Consider the following 20,797-nt stretch of genomic DNA (forward strand, 5'->3'; position numbering starts at 1 on the left):
AGAGAGAGGTGTAGAGAGAGAGAGGTGTAGAGAGAGAGGTGGAGAGAGAGAGGTGGAGAGAGAGAGGTGGAGAGAGAGAGGTGTAGAGAGAGGGAGGTGGAGAGAGAGAGAGGTGTAGAGAGAGAGGTGTAGAGAGAGAGAGGTGTAGAGAGAGAGGTGTAGAGAGAGAGAGGTGTAGAGAGAGAGAGGTGTAGAGAGAGAGGTGTAGAGAGAGAGAGGTGTAGAGAGAGGGAGGTGCAGAGAGAGGTGTAGAGAGAGGGAGGTGTAGAGAGAGGGAGGTGTAGAGAGAGGGAGGTGTAGAGAGAGAGGTGTAGAGAGAGGGAGGTGTAGAGAGAGGGAGGTGTAGAGAGAGGGAGGTGTAGAGAGAGGGAGGTGCAGAGAGAGAGAGGTGTAGAGAGAGAGGTGCAGAGAGAGAGAGGTGCAGAGAGAGGGAGGTGTAGAGAGAGGGAGGTGTAGAGAGAGAGAGGTGTAGAGAGAGAGGTGTAGAGAGAGAGAGGTGTAGAGAGAGAGAGGTGTAGAGAGAGAGAGGTGTAGAGAGAGAGAGGTGTAGAGAGAGGGAGGTGTAGAGAGAGAGAGGTGTAGAGAGAGAGGTGTAGAGAGAGAGGTGTAGAGAGAGAGGTGTAGAGAGAGAGGTGTAGAGAGAGAGGTGTAGAGAGAGAGGTGTAGAGAGAGAGGTGTAGAGAGAGAGGTGTAGAGAGAGAGAGGTGTAGAGAGAGAGAGGTGTAGAGAGAGGGAGGTGTAGAGAGAGGGAGGTGTAGAGAGAGGGAGGTGTAGAGAGAGGGAGGTGTAGAGAGAGGGAGGTGTAGAGAGAGGGAGGTGTAGAGAGAGGGAGGTGTAGAGAGAGGGAGGTGTAGAGAGAGGGAGGTGTAGAGAGAGGGAGGTGTAGAGAGAGGGAGGTGTAGAGAGAGGGAGGTGTAGAGAGAGAGGTGTAGAGAGAGAGGTGTAGAGAGAGGGAGGTGGAGAGAGAGGTGTAGAGAGAGAGAGGTGTAGAGAGAGGGAGGTGTAGAGAGGGAGAGGTGTAGAGAGGGAGAGGTGTAGAGAGAGAGGTGTAGAGAGAGAGAGGTGTAGAGAGAGAGAGGTGTAGAGAGAGGGAGGTGTAGAGAGAGAGGTGTAGAGAGAGAGGTGTAGAGAGAGGGAGCTGTAGAGAGAGAGGTGTAGAGAGAGGGAGGTGGAGAGAGAGGTGTAGAGAGAGAGAGGTGCAGAGAGAGGGAGGTGTAGAGAGGGAGAGGTGTAGAGAGGGAGAGGTGTAGAGAGAGGGAGGTGTAGAGAGAGAGAGGTGTAGAGAGAGAGGTGTAGAGAGAGGTGTAGAGAGAGGGAGGTGTAGAGAGAGGGAGGTGTAGAGAGAGGGAGGTGTAGAGAGAGGGAGGTGTAGAGAGAGGGAGGTGTAGAGAGAGGGAGGTGTAGAGAGAGGGAGGTGTAGAGAGAGAGAGGTGTAGAGAGAGAGGTGTAGAGAGAGAGAGGTGTAGAGAGAGAGAGGTGTAGAGAGAGGGAGGTGGAGAGAGAGGTGTAGAGAGAGAGAGGTGTAGAGAGGGAGAGGTGTAGAGAGGGAGGTGTAGAGAGAGGGAGGTGTAGAGAGAGGGAGGTGTAGAGAGAGGGAGGTGTAGAGAGAGGGAGGTGTAGAGAGAGAGAGGTGTAGAGAGAGAGAGGTGTAGAGAGAGAGAGGTGTAGAGAGAGAGAGGTGTAGAGAGAGGGAGGTGTAGAGAGAGAGAGGTGTAGAGAGAGAGAGGTGTAGAGAGAGAGAGGTGTAGAGAGAGGGAGGTGTAGAGAGAGAGAGGTGTAGAGAGAGGGAGGTGTAGAGAGAGGGAGGTGTAGAGAGAGGTGTAGAGAGAGGTGTAGAGAGAGGGAGGTGTAGAGAGAGAGAGGTGCAGAGAGAGAGAGGTGTAGAGAGAGAGAGGTGTAGAGAGAGAGGTGTAGTAGGTTCAGAGGGGACTCCCTAGGGAGACTCACATACTCCTCAACTCTTGGGTCTAGTGTGGTGGACTATACAATCACTGACCTGGACCCCTGCGATATCAACGCATTCACTGTCAGGCAGCAATCCCCCCTCTCAGACCATAACCAAATAAATGTGTACCTTAAACTTTCTGCCCAAACTACAGACACAAAAAAGGAACACAGTAAGCTACATAAAATAAACCAGACATACAGATGGGCCCCAGACAGTGGAGATAAATTCATCACAGCACTAAATTCACCTGATCTCACAAGTAAAATTTCAAAATTTAAAGAAAATCTATATGAGATCACCAGAGATGGTGTAAACACGGCCATAGAGGATATAAACATGATCTTCCATGAGGCAGCTGTAAAAGCCGACCTCGTGAAACAGAAGAGGAAGCATCAAAAAAGACAAAATAAAAATATGAAATGGTTTGACCACGATTGCAAAAATGCCAGAAAAGACCTGAGAAAAATATCAAACCAAAAGCATCGGCAACCAAACAATCCGGACCTACGTACTAGATACAATGAAACCCTCAAAAGATATAAACACACCATTAGGAACAAAACACAAAACTATACCCACAAAATACTCGAAGAAATTGAAAACTCCACCAATCCAAAACAATTCTGGGAAATGTGGAATAACCTGAGTACAACACAATTGCAAGCATTACCAATCCAAGATGGCGACATCTGGAGAACACATTTTGAAAACCTCTACAAAGACATCCCAAAAAACAAAACAAACCCAAGTCAACATCAGGTCACAGAAAAACTCCACACATTAGAAGCAACAATTAAAGACAACCAAAACCCTCTAGACTCCCCAATCACATGGAAAGAACTGGCCACAAAAACAAAATCTCTCCACCTAAAGAAAGCCTGTGGCCCAGACAACATCAAAAATGAAATGCTAAAGTTCAGTAATATGGAGATGCAGGGTGCGATACTCAAACTATTCAACATCATATTACGCTCAGGCTGTTTTCCCGATATCTGGTGCCAAGGACTAATCTCCCCCATATATAAAAGTGGAAACAAATCAGACCCAAATAACTACCGCGGCATCTGTGTCAACAGTTGTCTAGGGAAGTTATTCTGCAGTATTCTAAATAGTAGATTACTTGATTTTCTTAACAAACATAATATCCTCAGAAAAAACCAAATAGGCTTTCTTCCAAAACACCGCACCGCCGACCATATCTATACCCTTCACACCCTCATTGAAAAACATATACACCAAACAAAAAATGGGAAAATATTCGCCTGTTTCATCGACTTCAAGAAAGCCTTTGACTCTATATGGCACGAAGGGCTCTATTATAAACTTCTTCAGTGTGGAATAGGGGGCAAAGTCTATGACCTTATTAAATCAATGTATCTGAAAAACAAATGCGGGGTCAAAATTGGAGACAAACGCACCGATTTCTTCACCCAGAGAAGAGGCGTCCGGCAGGGCTGCAATTTGAGCCCGACCCTGTTCAACATATACATAAATGAATTAGCAGACATGCTGGAGCAAAGCGAGTCACCAGGTCTCCGTCTCCTGGATGGAGAAGTGAAGTCCCTGTTCTATGCGGACGACCTGGTTCTGCTGTCTCCCACAGAACAGGGATTACAGCAACAACTAGACCTACTCGACAAATACTGCCAAAATTGGGCTCTAACAGTAAATCTAAAGAAAACCAACATCATGATTTTTCAGAAAAGACCCAGATGTCAGGAAAACAAATACCAGTTTACCCTCAGTGATACCACTATAGGACACACTATGAGCTACACCTACCTTGGTCTAACTATTACAGCATCAGGGAGCTTCAGCATAGCAGTGAATGCACTAAAAGAAAAAGCCCGAAGAGCCCTATATGCAATAAAAAGAAAATTCTACAACATCCAAATCCCAATCAAAATCTGGCTCAAAATATTTGACAGCATAATCCTGCCCATTGCACTGTACGGTAGTGAAGTATGGGGCCCGCTAAATCACCAAAGCTACACTAAATGGGAAAAACACACAATAGAAGCCCTACATGCAGAATTCTGCCGAAGCATCCTTCGCACCCAAAGAAAAACGCCAACAAATGCATGCAGAGCCGAACTAGGCAGATACCCACTGATAATAAACATCCAAAAACGAGCACTAAACTTCCTAAATCACCTCAAATCTAGCTCCCCAGACACCCTTCATTTCAAAGCCTTTCAGACCCAAGAGCTAAACCCAGAAAAGAGTCCCCTGAGTCAGCTGCTACTGAAACTAAGTACTCAGCCGGACCCTGACCAGCCCCAGACCAACACAGCCGTCCAAACACCAATCCGAGTGAACCAAATCATTAAAAAATGCAAAGAAACCTACCTGGAACATTGGAACAAAATAACCGAAAGCCAAAGCAGATTAGAATGTTACCGGGCCCTAAAAAGAGAATATAAACTGGCAGACTACCTCACGACCATCAGAGACACAAAACAGAGACAGACCCTCACCAGGTACAGACTAAGCGACCACCAACTGGAAATTGAAAAAGGCAGATACAAGAAATCCTGGCAGCCTAGAGAGAATAGAATATGCGATCAATGTCTGGCCGGCGAGGTTGAAACAGAGATGCATTTCCTCCTAAAATGCGAAAAATTCAACACATCAAGAAACATATTATTCAACAAGCTAAGCCAAACAACCCCACATTTCAAGGAATTGGATGACCTGTCAAAATTGAGATTAGTCCTAGGAGAAGGAGACAGACCATACCTTGGGGCCAAATATGTAACAACATGTCACAACCTGAGGACTGTTTAAAAATTAAGACTGTTTAAAATTAATATTGAGCGTACCAAATGAAGTACAAAGACTGTTTAAAATTAATATTGTTTAAAAGTAATATTGTATGTAACCAACAAATGTCAAATCGATTGACACCTACAGAATGTTGGAAAACTGTACCTTTTTGCTATGTAAGCTTTGGCAATATGGTTCTCTGTAAACTTTCATGCCAATAAAGCATTTGAATTGAATTGAATTGAATTGAATTGTCGAGAGGAGAGGGAGGTGTAGAGAGAGGTGTGGGTGTGACAGACAGAGTGAATACACACGCTGAAGATGGGCTGCTGAATTTTGTGTTTTTAGTGTTTAAAGTGGGGAAAAAAAGGTTCATTTCAAGTTTAAAAAGGTTTTAAAGTTAAATTTAGTTCTAGTTAAGTTAGTTTAGTTTTGTTTAGTTAAGTTTAAGTTTAGTTTAGTCTAGATTAAGTAAGGAAGGAAAAGACCGCCAAAGAGACCACCAAAGGAAAAAAAAACCCAGAGGAAATTAGAAAAAAAAAAGCCAAAGCAAAAAAGAAATAAGGGAAGAAATATACAAACCGAAGAACAGCGGCCGCACGGGGCCACAGCAGCAGCAGAAGCGAGGTGACTCGGCCGCATCGGGATCCGAAGCGAGGTGACTCGACGAAGGCCGCACGGAGACGCAGCGACAGCCGGAGCAAGGTGACTCGGGGAGGCCGCTTCGGGAAATGAGGCGAGGCGAATCGGGGAGGCCGCACGGAGACGCAGCGGCAGCCGGAGCGAGGTGACTCGGGGAGCCCGAGCGGCGAAAGAGACACGGCCCGATCGGCGGCCGCAGTCCAGCACCCGAGCGACGGCCGCAGTCCAGCACCCGAGCGACGGCCGCAGTCCAGCACCCGAACGGCGAACGAGGCACAGCCCGAGCGGCGGCTGGGATAGAAAGCCCGGGAAAGGCCCGAGGAGCCAGGCCCAGAGACCTCGGAGGAGAAGGGGAGCAACCAGAAGGCTCCCAGAAGCAATCCAAGACTGTGAGTACAGGGCCCAGGGAGGGAGACTGAAGCCAGGGAAAGGCCCGAGGAGCCAGGCCGAGACAGAGGCCCAGAGACCTCTGAGGGGGAGGGGAACAGCCCGAAGGCACCGGGAAACAGCGGCTCACAGGCTCAGACCTGAGAAGGGTGAACTCAGGAGCCGAGGCTCAGGGACCACGGGGTCGGAGAGGGGGACCGGGAAAGTTCGCGAACTAGGAGAGGGAAACACCAAACCCGGGGCCCCAGAAAAGCTTATTCTAAGATCAACAATACTTTACCAAAAATGAGCGAATCAGAAGATCCACAACAGCCCCGCTTCCAGATTCCCCCCAACACCGCAAAAAAAGCTATAAAAGCGATCAAGCATGATCAGATGAGAGAAAAACCAGAAACTCTTTTTGCTGACTGTTACAACAATGGGACAAAAAGTAACCTCATTTTCTACTCACATCAGCCAGCGGCTTGGATCACAGCAATAAAATCACACTATACCAGTGTTAAGCTAGAAAACACCGCAAATGGGTCCATAATGAAAATTAACACACCAGGAGACAGTTCAACCACGACGGTCAACGCGTACAATACCGGAACAATATTAGTGCAAGGCAACCTCGACAGATTTGCAACGACCTTCAGGACACTGAATAGATTAATTAAGGGGGGAAGGAACAGCCCCAGAGTGGCCCGCACTCCCCCCAACATTGACAACTTACCAGGAGAAAATCTGCCTGGTCAGGAGGTGAACGAGCCACACAGTTCAAACCAGACACTAACCCCGGGGAACCACAGCCACACGATACAACTGACAAACCCCAGCATAACTATCAGGGAGGAAGCCACACATAGTCCCCCTACCATTCCCAGCTCACCAAGAGAAGAGCAGCATAGCCAGGAAGTGAGTGAGCCTTCCAGGGCCGACCAGCCTAGCCAGGAAGTGAGTGAGCCTTCCAGGGCCGACCAGCCACATACCCCGGGATCACACAGACAGATACAACCAAAAGATAAATTTAATCAATTAGAGATAGAGATGGTTAAACTTAAAGAGGAGTTCCTCAAAATGAATGACGAACAAAAGCAGGAGAGGGAGAGACACAAGAGAGAGCTGAATCTACTTGAGAACCAGGTGAATCTACTTGGGAATCGGGTGAAAGAGCTGCAGGAAAAAGAAGAGAGCCATAGAGGAGAGATAACACCATTAGACCAGCAACCAGAGGCTAGAGATAAGACAAGACAGAGCCGGACGGAACGGCTGCACTCCCACACGGAACAAAAGCAACAGACACACAATACAAGGGGTGCCACACAGACCGACCAGCATACTGATTTGCAATCTTCCCCCACCACCGTGGAACCACAAGCGAGCCGCTCACAAGAGATATGCACACACCAGACACCCCAGCCCAGCACACACACTATGAGTCCAAGCGAAAGCCACCAGACAGTAAACACAAACAAGGCTGACGTCGCGATACTCATAGACTCAAATGGGAAATTTCTATGGGAGAAAAAGCTTTTCCCTAGAAGTAAAGTAGAAAAGATCTGGTGCCCAACAACAAACAGAGCCATGGGATGGCTGACCAAAGCCAGATTAGGCTCCCCCCAACACATAATAATACACACGGGCACAAATGACCTAAAGGCCCAGCAGAAAGAGGTAGCAACATCGCTCAGAGCAATGATTAGGAAGGCAAGCAGTACATTTCCAAACACTAGAATCACTGTTTCCACAATATTGCCGAGAACAGACTTCAACAACAACACAATTCATGAGATAAATGCCAGCATAGCAAGAGACTGCGAATCAAACCACAACGTACACCTGGCCCAACACCCCACCCTCGATGAGGAATGTCTTTACGACCACGTCCACATCCAAAGGAAAAGAATATCGATCTTTGCTAAAGCCCTGAAGGACGTCGCTTTTAACCGGGTCCATACCCAGACTCCAAGAGGACCCCCCCCCGACCACCAGAGATCAGCGGGGTACATATCAGGAACACTACAAAGACCACCAACACACCAACCGAGACCAGAGAGGATCCCCATGCAAAACAACAATATCAGACCTGCACCACTCCTGTCCCACAGGGGAATAGGACCGCTCCCAGCCAGACAGAGGGAGAGATGCACAGGACGTACGCAATACCTCAGACAGAAACAATCCATTAAGAGACAATAAGCAGATGTGCAGCAGCATCTACTTCCGCCTTATGGATCAAGGACTAATTAATAGAAAGAACTGTAACCAAATTGTATTAACTTTTATAGACAACTGAAGTGATCTTTTTTTTTCCCCACACTTAGACACGACAAACACGTACCACTCTTTAACCTATCATAGAAAAAGATAAAACTTAACATGAAATCCTTATACATTTCGACCTGGAATATCCAAGGTCTACGCTCTTCAGTGCGAGAAGTGAAGAGTAGGACCCCAGAGTTCATAGATGAAACTAAAGATCTAGATATTATCATTTTACAGGAAACTTGGTATAAAGGAAAAGGACACACTGGCTGTCCCCAAGGGTACACTGAGCTGGTGGTCCCCTCCAATAAATTACCAAGTGTAACCCAAGGCAGAGACTCCGGAGGCATACTGATCTGGTTTAAAACAGAACTTAGGAATTACATCAAATTTATAAAAAAGGGCGAAAACCATATGTGGCTCAAACTTGAGAGGGAGATTATCTCAAACACCCAAGATGTTTACATTTGCGCACTTTATATCCCCCCCAATCGATTCCCCGTACTTTAAAGAGGACACCTTCTCCAACATGGAGGGGGAAATTATCCAATACCAGGCCCAGGGGAACGTGTTGATCTGTGGGGACCTCAATTCAAGAACGGGCGAAGAACCAGACTTCACCAATAATCAGGGAAACAATTACGTTTTCGGGAATAACCACTTTGACATCCCTTCCCTTCCATACAGGCATAACTGCGACAAGCAGTCAAATACCAACGGAAAACAGCTACTACAGCTCTGTCGAAACCTGGGTCTGTACATTGTCAATGGTAGGTTCATAGGAGACCTCCTAGGAAGATCGACCTATTGCTCACCTCTTGGCTGCAGCACAGTAGACTATATGATTACAGACTTAGACCCATCCTCTTTCAGAGCATTCACAGTCAAACCACAAACAACACTGTCAGATCACAGTCAAATTACTATGTTTCTCAAAAAGACAGAAACAAACAACATAGAAACACAACCCAGTAAACTGTACAACACCAAAAAATCGTACAGATGGGCCAAAAACGACACGGAAAAATACCAGAAAACAATTAGCAATGCATCAACTCAAGCTCTCTTGGACACCTTTCTGGATAACATATACACTCACAATAAAGAAGGCGTAAACCGGGCAGTTATTAAACTAAACAATATTTTTGATAATTTGGCAACAAATGCAAACTTGAAAGCTCGCAAGAACAAACCCAAAACAAAAAACTATGAAAAATGGTTTGACCGAGATTGCCATAACATGAGGAAAAAACTTAGAAAAATATCAAACCAAAAACACAGACATCCAGAAAACGAGGAATTACGCCTTACTTATTGTCAGACACTAACACAATACAGAAACACACTCAGAACCAAAAAAGAGCAATATATTAAGAATACACTCAGCTCCATGGAGGAATCCATTGATTCCAATTGTTTCTGGGAAAACTTGAAAACACTACACAAAAAACAACACGACGATTTGGCCATTCAAAATGGGGACACATGGGTAAACCACTTTGAAAAATTATACCAGAAAAACACACTAAGGCCAGAGCAACACCAAATATGCAAAAAACTGGAAAAGCTCGAAATGGCCATAAAAGATAACCAAAACCCGCTAGACTCCATAATAACAGAAAAAGAACTTCTTGAAAAACTCAAAGGACCTGCGACCAGGAAAAGCCTGCGGGACAGACGGCATACTAAACGAGATGATTAAACACAGACAACAAAATGAAACTGGCTATCCTAAAACTCTTCAACTTGGTTCTGAGTGTCGGTTATTTCCCTGATATCTGGAACAAAGGACTCATAACGCCCATATACAAAAGTGGGGACAAAATCGACCCAAACAACTATCGAGGCATCTGTGTAAGCAGTAACCTGGGGAAGGTATTCTGTAGCATCATAAACAAAAGACTTATAAACTTCCTTGAGGAGCACAATGTCTTGAGTAAAAGCCAAATTGGATTCCTGCCAAACTATAGAACATCCGATCATATCTTCACCCTACAGACCCTAATTGACAAACACGTTCACCATAACAAAAGCAAAATCTACGCATGCTTTATAGATTCCCAGAAGGCTTTCGACTCCATCTGGCATGACGGTTTATTCCTGAAACTTATCGAAAGCGGGGTAGGAGGGAAAACATATGATGTAATTAAATCAATGTATACAAACAACAAATGTGCTGTTAAAATTGGAGACAAACAAACAAAATACTTCCCACAGGGGCGGGGGGTGACGCAGGGCTCGCCAATCTCACCGACACTCTTTAATATTTACATAAATGGATTGGCAAAACTACTTGAACAATCTACAGCACCCGGCCTCACCCTATATGAATCCAAGGTTAAATTCCTCCTCTATGCAGACGACCTGGTTCTGCTGTCACCAATTGAGGAGGGTCTACAGCAGAACCTGGACCTGCTGGAGTCGTACTGCCAGACTTGGGCCCCGACAATAAATCCCCAAAAAACCAAAGTCCTTGTGTTCCAGCAAAGATCCAAACATCAGGGACCCAAAATAAATTTCACAGTAGGAACAACCAAAATTGAACAAACCACTAACTACACATACTTGGGCTTAAAAATCAGTTCTACGGGAAACTTCAAACTGGCTGTGAATGAACTGAAAGAGAAAGCAAGAAGGGCTTTCTATGCCATCAAAAAATCAATCCAAATAGAAATCCCAATTAGCATTTGGCTCAAAATTTTCACATCAGTAATTGAACCAATTGCACTCTATGGCAGTGAGGTATGGGGACCGCTAACTCAACAAGAATTCGCAAAATGGGACAAACACCCAATTGAGATCCTACATGCAGAATTCTGTAAAAGTATCCTCCGGACTCAAAGGAAAACAGTAAACAATGCATGCAGGGCGGAACTAGGCCAATATCCATTAATAATCACTATCCAAAAAAGAGCCACCAAATTTTGGAATCACCTACAAATGAGCAACCCCCAATGCTATCACTACGACGCCCTGAAATGCCAAGAGCTGACCATAAAGAAGAATACCCTCAGTCAACTAGTCCTGGGACTCAGTGAAGTAACTACTAACAATACTAACAATAACCAGCCCCAGGACAGTGACAGGGTAACACAAAGAATTCGACCCAACACAATCGTCGCTAAGCAAAAGGAAAAATATCTGACATATTGGGCAGAAACAACAAAAACCCAAAGCAAACTCAATTGCTACTTGGCCCTAAACAGACAATACAACATAGCTGATTACCTGACCATGGTAAAGGATAACAAACTGAGAAGAACCTTGACAAGGTACAGACTTAGCGAACATAGCCTAGCGATCGAAAAAGGCAGACACAGGCAGACCAGGCTGCCAAGAGAAGACAGGATATGCTCTCACTGCAGTCAAGGAGTGGTGGAGACAGAGATGCACTTCCTCACAGCCTGTGGAAAATATCAGGACATCAGGGAGAATTTCGACCAAAAATTCTCACAAATATGCCCTGAATTCAGAAATCTGAATGACAACCAAAAACTCCCATTCCTACTGGGAGAGGAGAGAAGCTGTGTAACACTGGCGGCACACTATGTTACAGCTTGCCATGAACAGAGGGACAACCAGTAAACTAAGAAAAGAATATATATAAACAATGCGAATGTATATTTATACACTCAGGGATATACCTGTTTATACACTGTATGAATAGAACTGCGTTTATGTGCTCAACCATAAATGTATTTTGATGCTTTGGCAACATAAGATGTAACTTATCATGCCAATAAAGCGATTTGAATTGTGAATTGAGAGGTGTAGAGAGAGAGAGGTGTAGAGAGGGAAGTGTAGAGAGAGAGAGGTGTAGAGAGAGGGAAGTGTAGAGAGAGGGAAGTGTAGAGAGAGGGAGGTGTAGAGAGAGAGAGAGGTGTAGAGAGAGGGAAGTGTAGAGAGAGAGGTGTAGAGAGAGAGAGGTGTAGAGAGAGGGAGGTGTAGAGAGAGGGAGGTGTAGAGAGAGGGAGGTGTAGAGAGGGAGGTGTAGAGAGAGAGAGGTGTAGAGAGAGAGGTGTAGAGAGAGGGAGGTGTAGAGAGAGAGGGAGGTGTAGAGAGAGGGAGGTGTAGAGAGAGAGAGGTGTAGAGAGAGGGAGGTGTAGAGAGAGGGAGGTGTAGAGAGAGGGAGGTGTAGAGAGAGGGAGGTGTAGAGAGAGAGAGGTGTAGAGAGAGGGAGGTGTAGAGAGAGGGAGGTGTAGAGAGAGGGAGGTGTAGAGAGAGGTGTAGAGAGAGAGAGGTGTAGAGAGAGAGAGGTGTAGAGAGAGAGAGGTGTAGAGAGAGGGAGGTGTAGAGAGAGGGAGGTGTAGAGAGAGAGAGGTGTAGAGAGAGAGAGGTGTAGAGAGAGGGAGGTGGAGAGAGAGAGGTGTAGAGAGAGAGAGGTGTAGAGAGAGAGGTGTAGAGAGAGAGAGGTGTAGAGAGAGAGAGGTGTAGAGAGAGAGGTGTAGAGAGAGAGGTGTAGAGAGAGAGAGGTGTAGAGAGAGGGAGGTGTAGAGAGAGAGAGGTGTAGAGAGAGAGAGGTGTAGAGAGAGAGGTGTAGAGAGAGAGGTGTAGAGAGAGAGGTGTAGAGAGAGAGAGGTGTAGAGAGAGGGAGGTCTAGAGAGAGAGAGGTGTAGAGAGAGAGGGAGGTGTAGAGAGAGAGAGGTGTAGAGAGAGAGGGAGGTGTCGAGAGAGGTGTAGAGAGAGAGGTGTAGAGAGAGAGGTGTAGAGAGAGAGGTGTAGAGAGAGGGAGGTGTAGAGAGAGGTGTAGAGAGAGAGAGAGGTGTAGAGAGAGGGAGGTGTAGAGAGAGAGAGAGGTGTAGAGAGAGGGAGGTGTAGAGAGAGGGAGGTGTAGAGAGAGGGAGGTGTAGAGAGAGGGAGGTGTAGAGAGAGAGAGGTGTAGAGAGAGAGAGGTGTAGAGAGAGGGAGGTGTAGAGAGAGAGAGGTGTAGAGAGAGAGAGGTGTAGAGAGAGAGGTGTAGAGAGAGAGGGAGGTGTAGAGAGAGAGAGGCGTAGAGAGAGGGAGGTGTAGAGAGAGAGAGGTGTAGAGAGAGGGAGGTGTAGAGAGAGGGAGGTGTAGAGAGAGGGAGGTGTAGAGAGAGGGAGGTGTAGAGAGAGGGAGGTGTAGAGAGAGGGAGGTGTAGAGAGAGAGAGGTGTAGAGAGAGAGGTGTAGCGAGAGAGAGGTGTAGAGAGAGGGAGGTGTAGAGAGAGGGAGGTGTAGAGAGAGGGAGGTGCAGAGAGAGGGAGGTGTAGAGAGAGGGAGGTGTAGAGAGAGAGAGAAATAGCTAGCTAAGATAGATTAGATCAATCGATATATAGATAGGAGAAAGGAAAGACTTGCATTTATATAGCCCCTTTCACGACCACCGGATGTCCCAAAGCGCTTTACCGTCATGTTGTAACGTAGCAAATGTGGCAGCAAGCTCCCACAAACAGCAATGTGATAATGACCAGGTAATCTGTTATAGTGATGTTGATTGAGGGATAAATATTGGCCAGGACATCGGGGATAAATCCCCTGCTCTTTTTCGAAATAGTGCCATAGGATCTTTTACTCTGATCTCAGAGAGGTTTATGTCTCACCAGAAAGACGGCACCTCAAAGTGCAGCACTCCCTCAGTACTGTACTGGAGTGTCAGCCTAGATTTTTGTGCTCAAGTCTCTGGAGTGGGACTTGAACACACAACCTTCTGACTCAGAGGCGAGGGTGCTACCTCAGAGACATAAGCAGCTGTCACAAATTACTTTAAAGTATTTTCTGCAATAAAGCCACCTTGTACTATAAACAACTCATATTAGTTATAATATTTTTAAATTCTCATCCTTGTTTTCAAATCCCTCCATGGCCTCACCCCTCTCCATCTCTGTAACCTCCTCCAGTCCTACAACCCTCTGAGATTCTGGCCTCTTGAGCATCCCCGATTTTAATTGCTCCACCATTGGCCCTTAAAACCTACCTCTTTGACCAAGCTAATATCTCATGATGTAGCTTGGTGTCCAATTTTGTTTGATAATGCTTTGTGAAGTGCCTTGGGACGTTTTACTATGTTAAAGGCACGGTATAAATACAAGTTTTTGTTGTTGTTGAAGTGTCAGCCTTGGTTCAGCGGTAGCACTCTCGCCTCCGAGTCAGAAGATTGCCACTCCAGAGACTTGAGCACATAATCTAGGCTGACACATCAGTGCAGTACTGAGAGAGCGCTGCATTTTTACAGATGCCATCTTTCCGGTGAGATGTTAAACCGAGGCCCAGTCTGCCCTCTCAAGTAGATGTAAAAAATCCCACAGCGCTGTTCGAAGAAGAGCAGGATAGTTCTTTCCGGTGTCCTGGCCAACATTTATCCCTCAACCAACACCTAAAACAGATTATCTTGTCATTTATTTCATTTCTGTTTGTGGGAGCTTGCTGTGCACAAATTGGCTGCCACATTTCCTACAACAGTGACTATAAAAGTTTGTTGTCAAGTGTTTTGGGATATCCTGAGTTTTGGCTGGATTTGAAGCCAGGTACCAAGCACCAAAGAGCAGTGTGCTCATGCACTGGTCCACGCAGTGTTAGGTACCTGTTGGTGGCCGTGCCATCAGCCGTCTAGGCCGTAAGCTCTGGAATTCCTCTCTAAACTTCTCCGCATTGCTATCTCTCACAAACTTGCAAGCCGCCCTTAAAACCTACTTCTTTGTCCAAACTTTTGGTCACTTGTCCTAAATGTCTCCTTCTTTGGCTTGGTGTCAATCACGCTCCTGTGAAGTGCCTTGAGACGTTTCACTATGTTAAAGGGGCTTTATAAAAGGTCCACCTTCATGGCATTCAGAGAGTACAAGTTAAGTCAAGAGTGCTCTCTCCCCAAAACAACCTATTAAACACAACTCCTCTCAAACAGAAAGTGCCTTGATTAAGCAACTGTTCTGCAGATGAAGTGCCCTAGCATGATCGAGTTTAGAAAGCAATTCTGGTTATGTCCTTTCTAGTTGCTGCCACAAAATCTTTTTGGACTTCCATTAAAAAGAATGAACAGAAAAAGTCAAAAGTATACACTGGGCACAATCCACGTACCTGTGGGGTGGAACTGGACAAACTCCAAGTCCTGGCTGGATAATCCAGCTCGAGCGACCAAGGCACATCCATCTCCAGTACTCGTATGTGCTGAAGTGCAGCTGGAGTACGTTCTTCCATAACCACTGCCAAACAGAACAAATATTTACCCAACAGCTTAACTTCATATAAAAGCTACTTAGTCATATTGTTTACCTACAAACACACTAGATATCATCTTGCAAAAGTAAATATCATGTGACCAAATTCTACCTTAATTTGCAATTTATTGCTCCTTAAATTTGCAGTTTTAATTCAAATGCAAGTCTATACTTTTTGCCTGAAATACCATTAAATTATCATGGATTTTTAAGCCTGTATAAACTATATATATGGAGGGCTAGGCTAGCCAACCCTACCTGCAGCTTTCCAGTGGATATTGGGAGGATCAGTGTGGGGGAGCATATATAGTCATAGGGCTGGATTTTGACTCTGGAGGCATGTAGGAGGCGGGACTACAATTTTTGAGGTTGTAGTCCCACCTCCGTCGAGTTGTGGCCAACCCACGCGATTTTGACTTGATTGACCTTGTTGAGCCCGCCCAGCGGGCTCAGCAGGCCAATTAAGGGCCACCAGGCAACAGATGACGTCACAGATTGACATTTCATCTGTCAAGAACTTTTGACAGATGAAATATCAGTGTTTGACAGCTCTTTGAAGCTGTCAAACACTGACAATCAGTACACTAAGTTATTTCCTTCCTCTCAGGCTGATTTAGAGATCTCTCCAGAACAGAAAGCTGAATGCTGCAACGTTTGACAGCTCGCGGCCATTCTGCTATCTGTGCCGGTGAGATGAGGGACTCCCGACACCTGAAGGAAGGCTGTAAAGTTAAGTAAAGCTTCTTTAAACACTTTACACACACCAAACACACTTACCTCTTCACTCATGCACCCATCACATCTCGAACCCTCCCAAGTCCTTCAGCCTGACGGCCCGCCTCGCTAACTTGGCGTGGTTTGGAGCCGTCGGGAATCCTACACTTCAGCAATAAAAATAAGGATTAGGCTAAAAACTGCCTGTTAACAGGCAGTTAATTGGCACTAATCCCGTTCCCGCTTCGGGGAGGCGGGTCCCAGCACAGGTCGGGTATCCGCCTCCTCTGAAACTGGCATGGAAGGGGGTTGGGGGCGGGATGGGTTCGTGCCCCCCGATTTTGAGATTTTAACCCCCCACACGCCTCCAAGGCCCAATGAAAATCCTGCCCATAGAGTCATAACGACACAGAAGGAGGCTAATCAGCCCATCGAGTCCGTGCTGGCTCTCTGTAGAGCAATCCAGTCAGTCCCATTCCCCCGCTCTATCCTCGTAGCCCTGCAAGTTTATTTCCCTCAAGTGCCGATCCAGTCTCCCCTTGAAAACATTGAGTGTCTCCACTTCCACCACTTCCGTCGGCAACGAATTCCAGGTCATCACCACTCACTACGTAAAAAAGTTTTTTCTCACGTCCCCCCTATATCTCTTGCCCAAAACCTTAAATCTGTGTCCCCTACTCCTTGTACCATCAGCTAGTGGGAACAGCCTTTCTCCGTCTAGCCTATCCAAACCTGTCATAATCTTGTACACCTCTATCAAATCACCCCTCAACCTCCTTTGCTCCAATAAAAACAAATCCAGCTTCTCCAAAATAAAAACAGAAAATGCTGTAGACACTCAGCAGGTCAGGCAGCATCTGTGAAGAGAGAAACAGAGTTAACGTTTCAGGTCGATGACCTTTCGACAGCTTCTCCAACCTGTCCTTGTAGCCAAGATTCCCCATCCCCAGAACCATTCTGGTAAATCTCCTCTGCACCCTCTCAAGGGCCTACACATCCTTCCTAAAGTTTGGTGACCAGAACTGGACGCAATACTCCAATTGTGGCCTAACCAGCGCTTTATAAAAGGTTCAGCATAACTTCTCTACTTTTGTACTCAATACCTCTATTTATGAAGCCCAAGATCCCATGTGCTTTGTAAACCACTCTCTCAATATGTCCTGCCACCTTCAGGGACCTATACACATTAACTCCCAGGTCCCTCTGTGAAACTGTGCCATTAAGTGTATATTGTCTCTATCAAATCACCCCTCAAACTCCTTTGCTCTAATGAAAACAAATCCAGCTTCTCCAACCTGTCCTTGTCGCCAAGATCCCCCATCCCCGGAACCATTCTGGCAATTCTCCTATATAGCCCCACATCTTCTCTCCCTCCCTGACCCCATTTTCCCACAGACAGCCTTGATGGCCTGAAATGCTTCAACCAATAAGAGGGTGAATACTGGAATCTAGCGCTTCAAGGTGGACGGAGAGGGCCTCTTGGAGCACATTACAAATTCCACCCATCTCCAAAAAGGCTACTCCCACAGAAGCACTTTTCAAAATTCAAAACAGAGGGACTACATGAACACTGGATGAAGACTGGGTCTGGCACCACAATAAAATACAGCAGATGTTGCCACATTCCAAGCTAGATAATGTAGCAGCTGGAGACAATGACAGCCCATGCTCCACCGGTTCCTATCTGGGGTGGAGATCATATCACACAAGAGGCTCGTACCAATTAACACAAGTCACAGTCAATGTGGTCTCCTGGAATTCTTGCCAAAAAACCCTCCTATTTAGGAGTCACGCTTGATCGCACCCTGTCACATAGACAACATCTCCAGAACCTTGGGAATGAGTCAGTACAAAGAAGGTTCACTCGGTTAATCCCGGGGATGAGGGGGTGGTCATATGAGGAGAGGTTGAGTAGATTGGGACTCTACTCATTGGAGTTCAGAAGAATGAGAGGCGATCTTATTGAAACATATAAGATTGTGAAGGGGCTTGATCGGGTGGATGCGGTGAGGATGTTCCCAATGATGGGTGAAACTAGAAGTAGGGGGCATAATCTTAAAATAAGGGGCTGCTCTTTCAAAACTGAGATGAGGAGAAACTTCTTCACTCAGAGGGTGGTAGGTTTGTGGAATTTGCTGCCCCAGAAAGCTGTGGAAGCTACATCATTAAATAAATTTAAAACAGAAATAGATAGTTTCCTAGAAGTAAAAGGGAATTAAGGGTTACGGGGAGCGGGCAGGAAATTGGACATGAGTCTAGGTTCGGAATGGTCATGGCCCTGTGGGTAGTGGAGTGGGCCCAGGGGCCGTGTAGCCTGGTTCTGCTCCTACTGTGTTCTAATTCTGTGTTAGATTTCAGGAGATGGTTTTATTCCTGTTCCTGGCTGGGGTGGAGATTGCCTTTACAGAAGGTAAGTACTGTAGAAAATGTAGGGACAGCGTGATCTCCTGGAAGAATTTCGATAGCCTAGATGGGTCGGAGAGGAATTTCCCTGATTTTTTCCTCCCAAATTGGCCATTGGGTCTTTATCTGGTTTTTCGCCTCTCCCGGGAGATCACATGGGTTCGGGTGGATGCACAGTGATAGAAGATTTGAGGTTAGGATCAGATCAGCCATGACCTTATTGAATGGTGGAGCAGGCTCGAGGGGCCGATTGGCCTACTCCTGCTCCTATTTCTTATGTTATGTTCTTAAACATAAGAGTAGGATCAATTTGATCCAGAAACTCGCCGGATCCACATGGGGAGCAGACGCTCTGTACGGCAGCACTCGCCCTGGTGTACTCTACAGCGGACTACTGCCCTCCGGCATGGCTATTGAGTCCGCGTATCAAATCCATTGAATCCAGCTGAATTCTACTATGAGAATTATCACCAGTACACTTTGATCGACACCAACACCTTGGCTGCCTGTGCTTGCAAACATCTCACTACCACACCTATGCCGCGAATCTGCAGGCTCCAGAGAATACAACTGCTACACCAGCAAAGACATGCTGATCCAGGCCGACTTGAACAACCTACCACCAACCCATCTCAAATCTAGATGGCCATTTTGGACCGTCACCGAAGCACTTCAGCAATCTCCCCTCAGCCTTGATGACCTTGATAACTGAAGGCGAAATGCTTGGAAGAACTGACATACGGAATTGATTCCTTATAGAGGACCCCACAGTACAACCTGAATGATCAAACTTTCCTCTCAAACCAAGAGCAGGTCAGAGGCTAGGTATTCTGCGGCGAGTGTCTCACCTCCTGACTGCCCAAAGCCTTTCCACCATCTACAAGGCACAAGTAAGGAGTGTGATGGAATACTCTCCACTTGCCTTGATGAGTGCAGCTCCAACAACACTCAAGAAGCTCGACACCATACAGGACAAAGCAGCCCGCTTTGATTGGCACCTCATCCACCACCTTAAACATTCACTCCCTCCACCACCGGCGTACCGTGGCTGCAGTGTGTACCATCTACAAGGTGCACTGCAGCAACTCACCAAGGCTTCTTTGGCAGCACCTCCCAAACCCGCGACCTCTTCCACCTAGAAGGACAAGGGCAGCAGGCGCATGGGAACACCACCACCTCCAAATTCCCCTACAAGTCACACACCATTCTGACTTAGAAGTATATCGCCGATCCTTTATTGTCACTGGGTCAAAATCCTGGAACTCCCTACCTAACAGCACTGTGGGAGTACTTTCATCACATGGACTGCAGTGGTTCAAGAAGGCGGCTCACTGCCACCTTCTCAAGGGCAATTAGGGATGGGCAATAAATGCTGGCCTTGCCAGCGACAACCACATCCTATAAACGATGAAAAAAATAACAGTGGACAACCATCAACCACCTTGGAACTGATCATGGTAGATGCTGCCACCTTCTCCATAGATGGAAGATTAAAGCATCCCCATCATGCGACTGTGGAGCTCCTAATCAGACCCTGGAGCACATCATTGAGCACTGCCCTCAAAGGAAATTCACAGGCAGCTTACAAGATATCCATGCTGTTACACGGGAAGCTTTGGCCTGGATATGTGACTTAGATATTGACATTTGATTTGCTTTGCTACTACCATACGAAAGAAGATAAATCATCTTTAATTGGTGAAGGCAGCACAACATTACAATGGCACTGGCGCTGCTTGGTTCCCCAAACACTGATTTTGTGCAGCAAGTTGCAACGTAACTGGGATTCTAGACTAGGAAGTGTTCCTAATCTAGACTACAGCCAGTCTCAACAAGTTCCAGTAGTTTTACATTTGGCTTGCAGCTGGCTATGTAAACCCCCCCCCCCCCCCCTCCATTTGGGGAATCGGTGGCACTAAGAAAAATAACTTGCTTTTATATAGCACCTTGTCATGTTCACAGCACGTCCCAAAGCACTTCACAACCAATAAACTACTTTTGAAGTGTTGCCACAATTATATAGGGAAATGTGACAGCAAAATGGGCACAGCATAGTCCCCACAAACAGGAAACAAATAAGCCATTAATCTGTTTTGGTCCTGTGGTCTGAGGGGCACTTGTTGGCCAGAACACTGGAAGAACTCCATGCAATTCTTCAAACAGTATAGTGGGATCTTTAGCATTCACCTGAACATGCAAACAGGGCCTCGGTTTAACGTCTCATCTGAAAGACTAGCACGGGTTTTCCACAATTTAAGAGCGCTTGCTGTTCATTTGCAAAGCAAATCACATTAAGAATAACTTTGCACCTATAAAGGAGAAAATCAGTTTGATGCCCATTCTTACCCAGTAGCAAGCACAGTGTTATTGGCTCTAAACCGGTGAATAGAACCATCTTCCATACACAATGCGATGACACCTCGACACTCTCCGTTCTCCATCAAGAGATCCAAGGCAAAGTATTCAACGAAGTAGCTGGTGTCATACCGCAGCGACTGTAGAGACACATTACAGCAA

The 20,797-nt window shown here is 46.2% G+C and overlaps 1 protein-coding gene across 1 annotated transcript in view; it reads right to left on the bottom strand.

The window, feature by feature from the left end:
• Positions 1 to 20,797, bottom strand: part of sdha (succinate dehydrogenase complex, subunit A, flavoprotein (Fp)) — a 70,239-nt gene extending 49,442 nt beyond the window's left edge. Inside the window, exons 1-2 of the mRNA XM_085993356.1 lie at positions 20,627 to 20,797; positions 15,024 to 15,148 (exon numbers count right to left, since the gene is read on the bottom strand). Coding sequence (XP_085849482.1) covers positions 15,024 to 15,148; positions 20,627 to 20,721 — 220 coding nt within the window. The 5' untranslated portion in view covers positions 20,722 to 20,797. The remainder of the gene's footprint in view (positions 1 to 15,023; positions 15,149 to 20,626) is intronic.

This window comes from Somniosus microcephalus, chromosome 7 (genome assembly GCF_052327205.1).
Source record: "Somniosus microcephalus isolate GS21.2 chromosome 7, FLI_Smic_1.0, whole genome shotgun sequence".
Taxonomy (NCBI): Eukaryota; Metazoa; Chordata; class Chondrichthyes; order Squaliformes; family Somniosidae; genus Somniosus; species Somniosus microcephalus.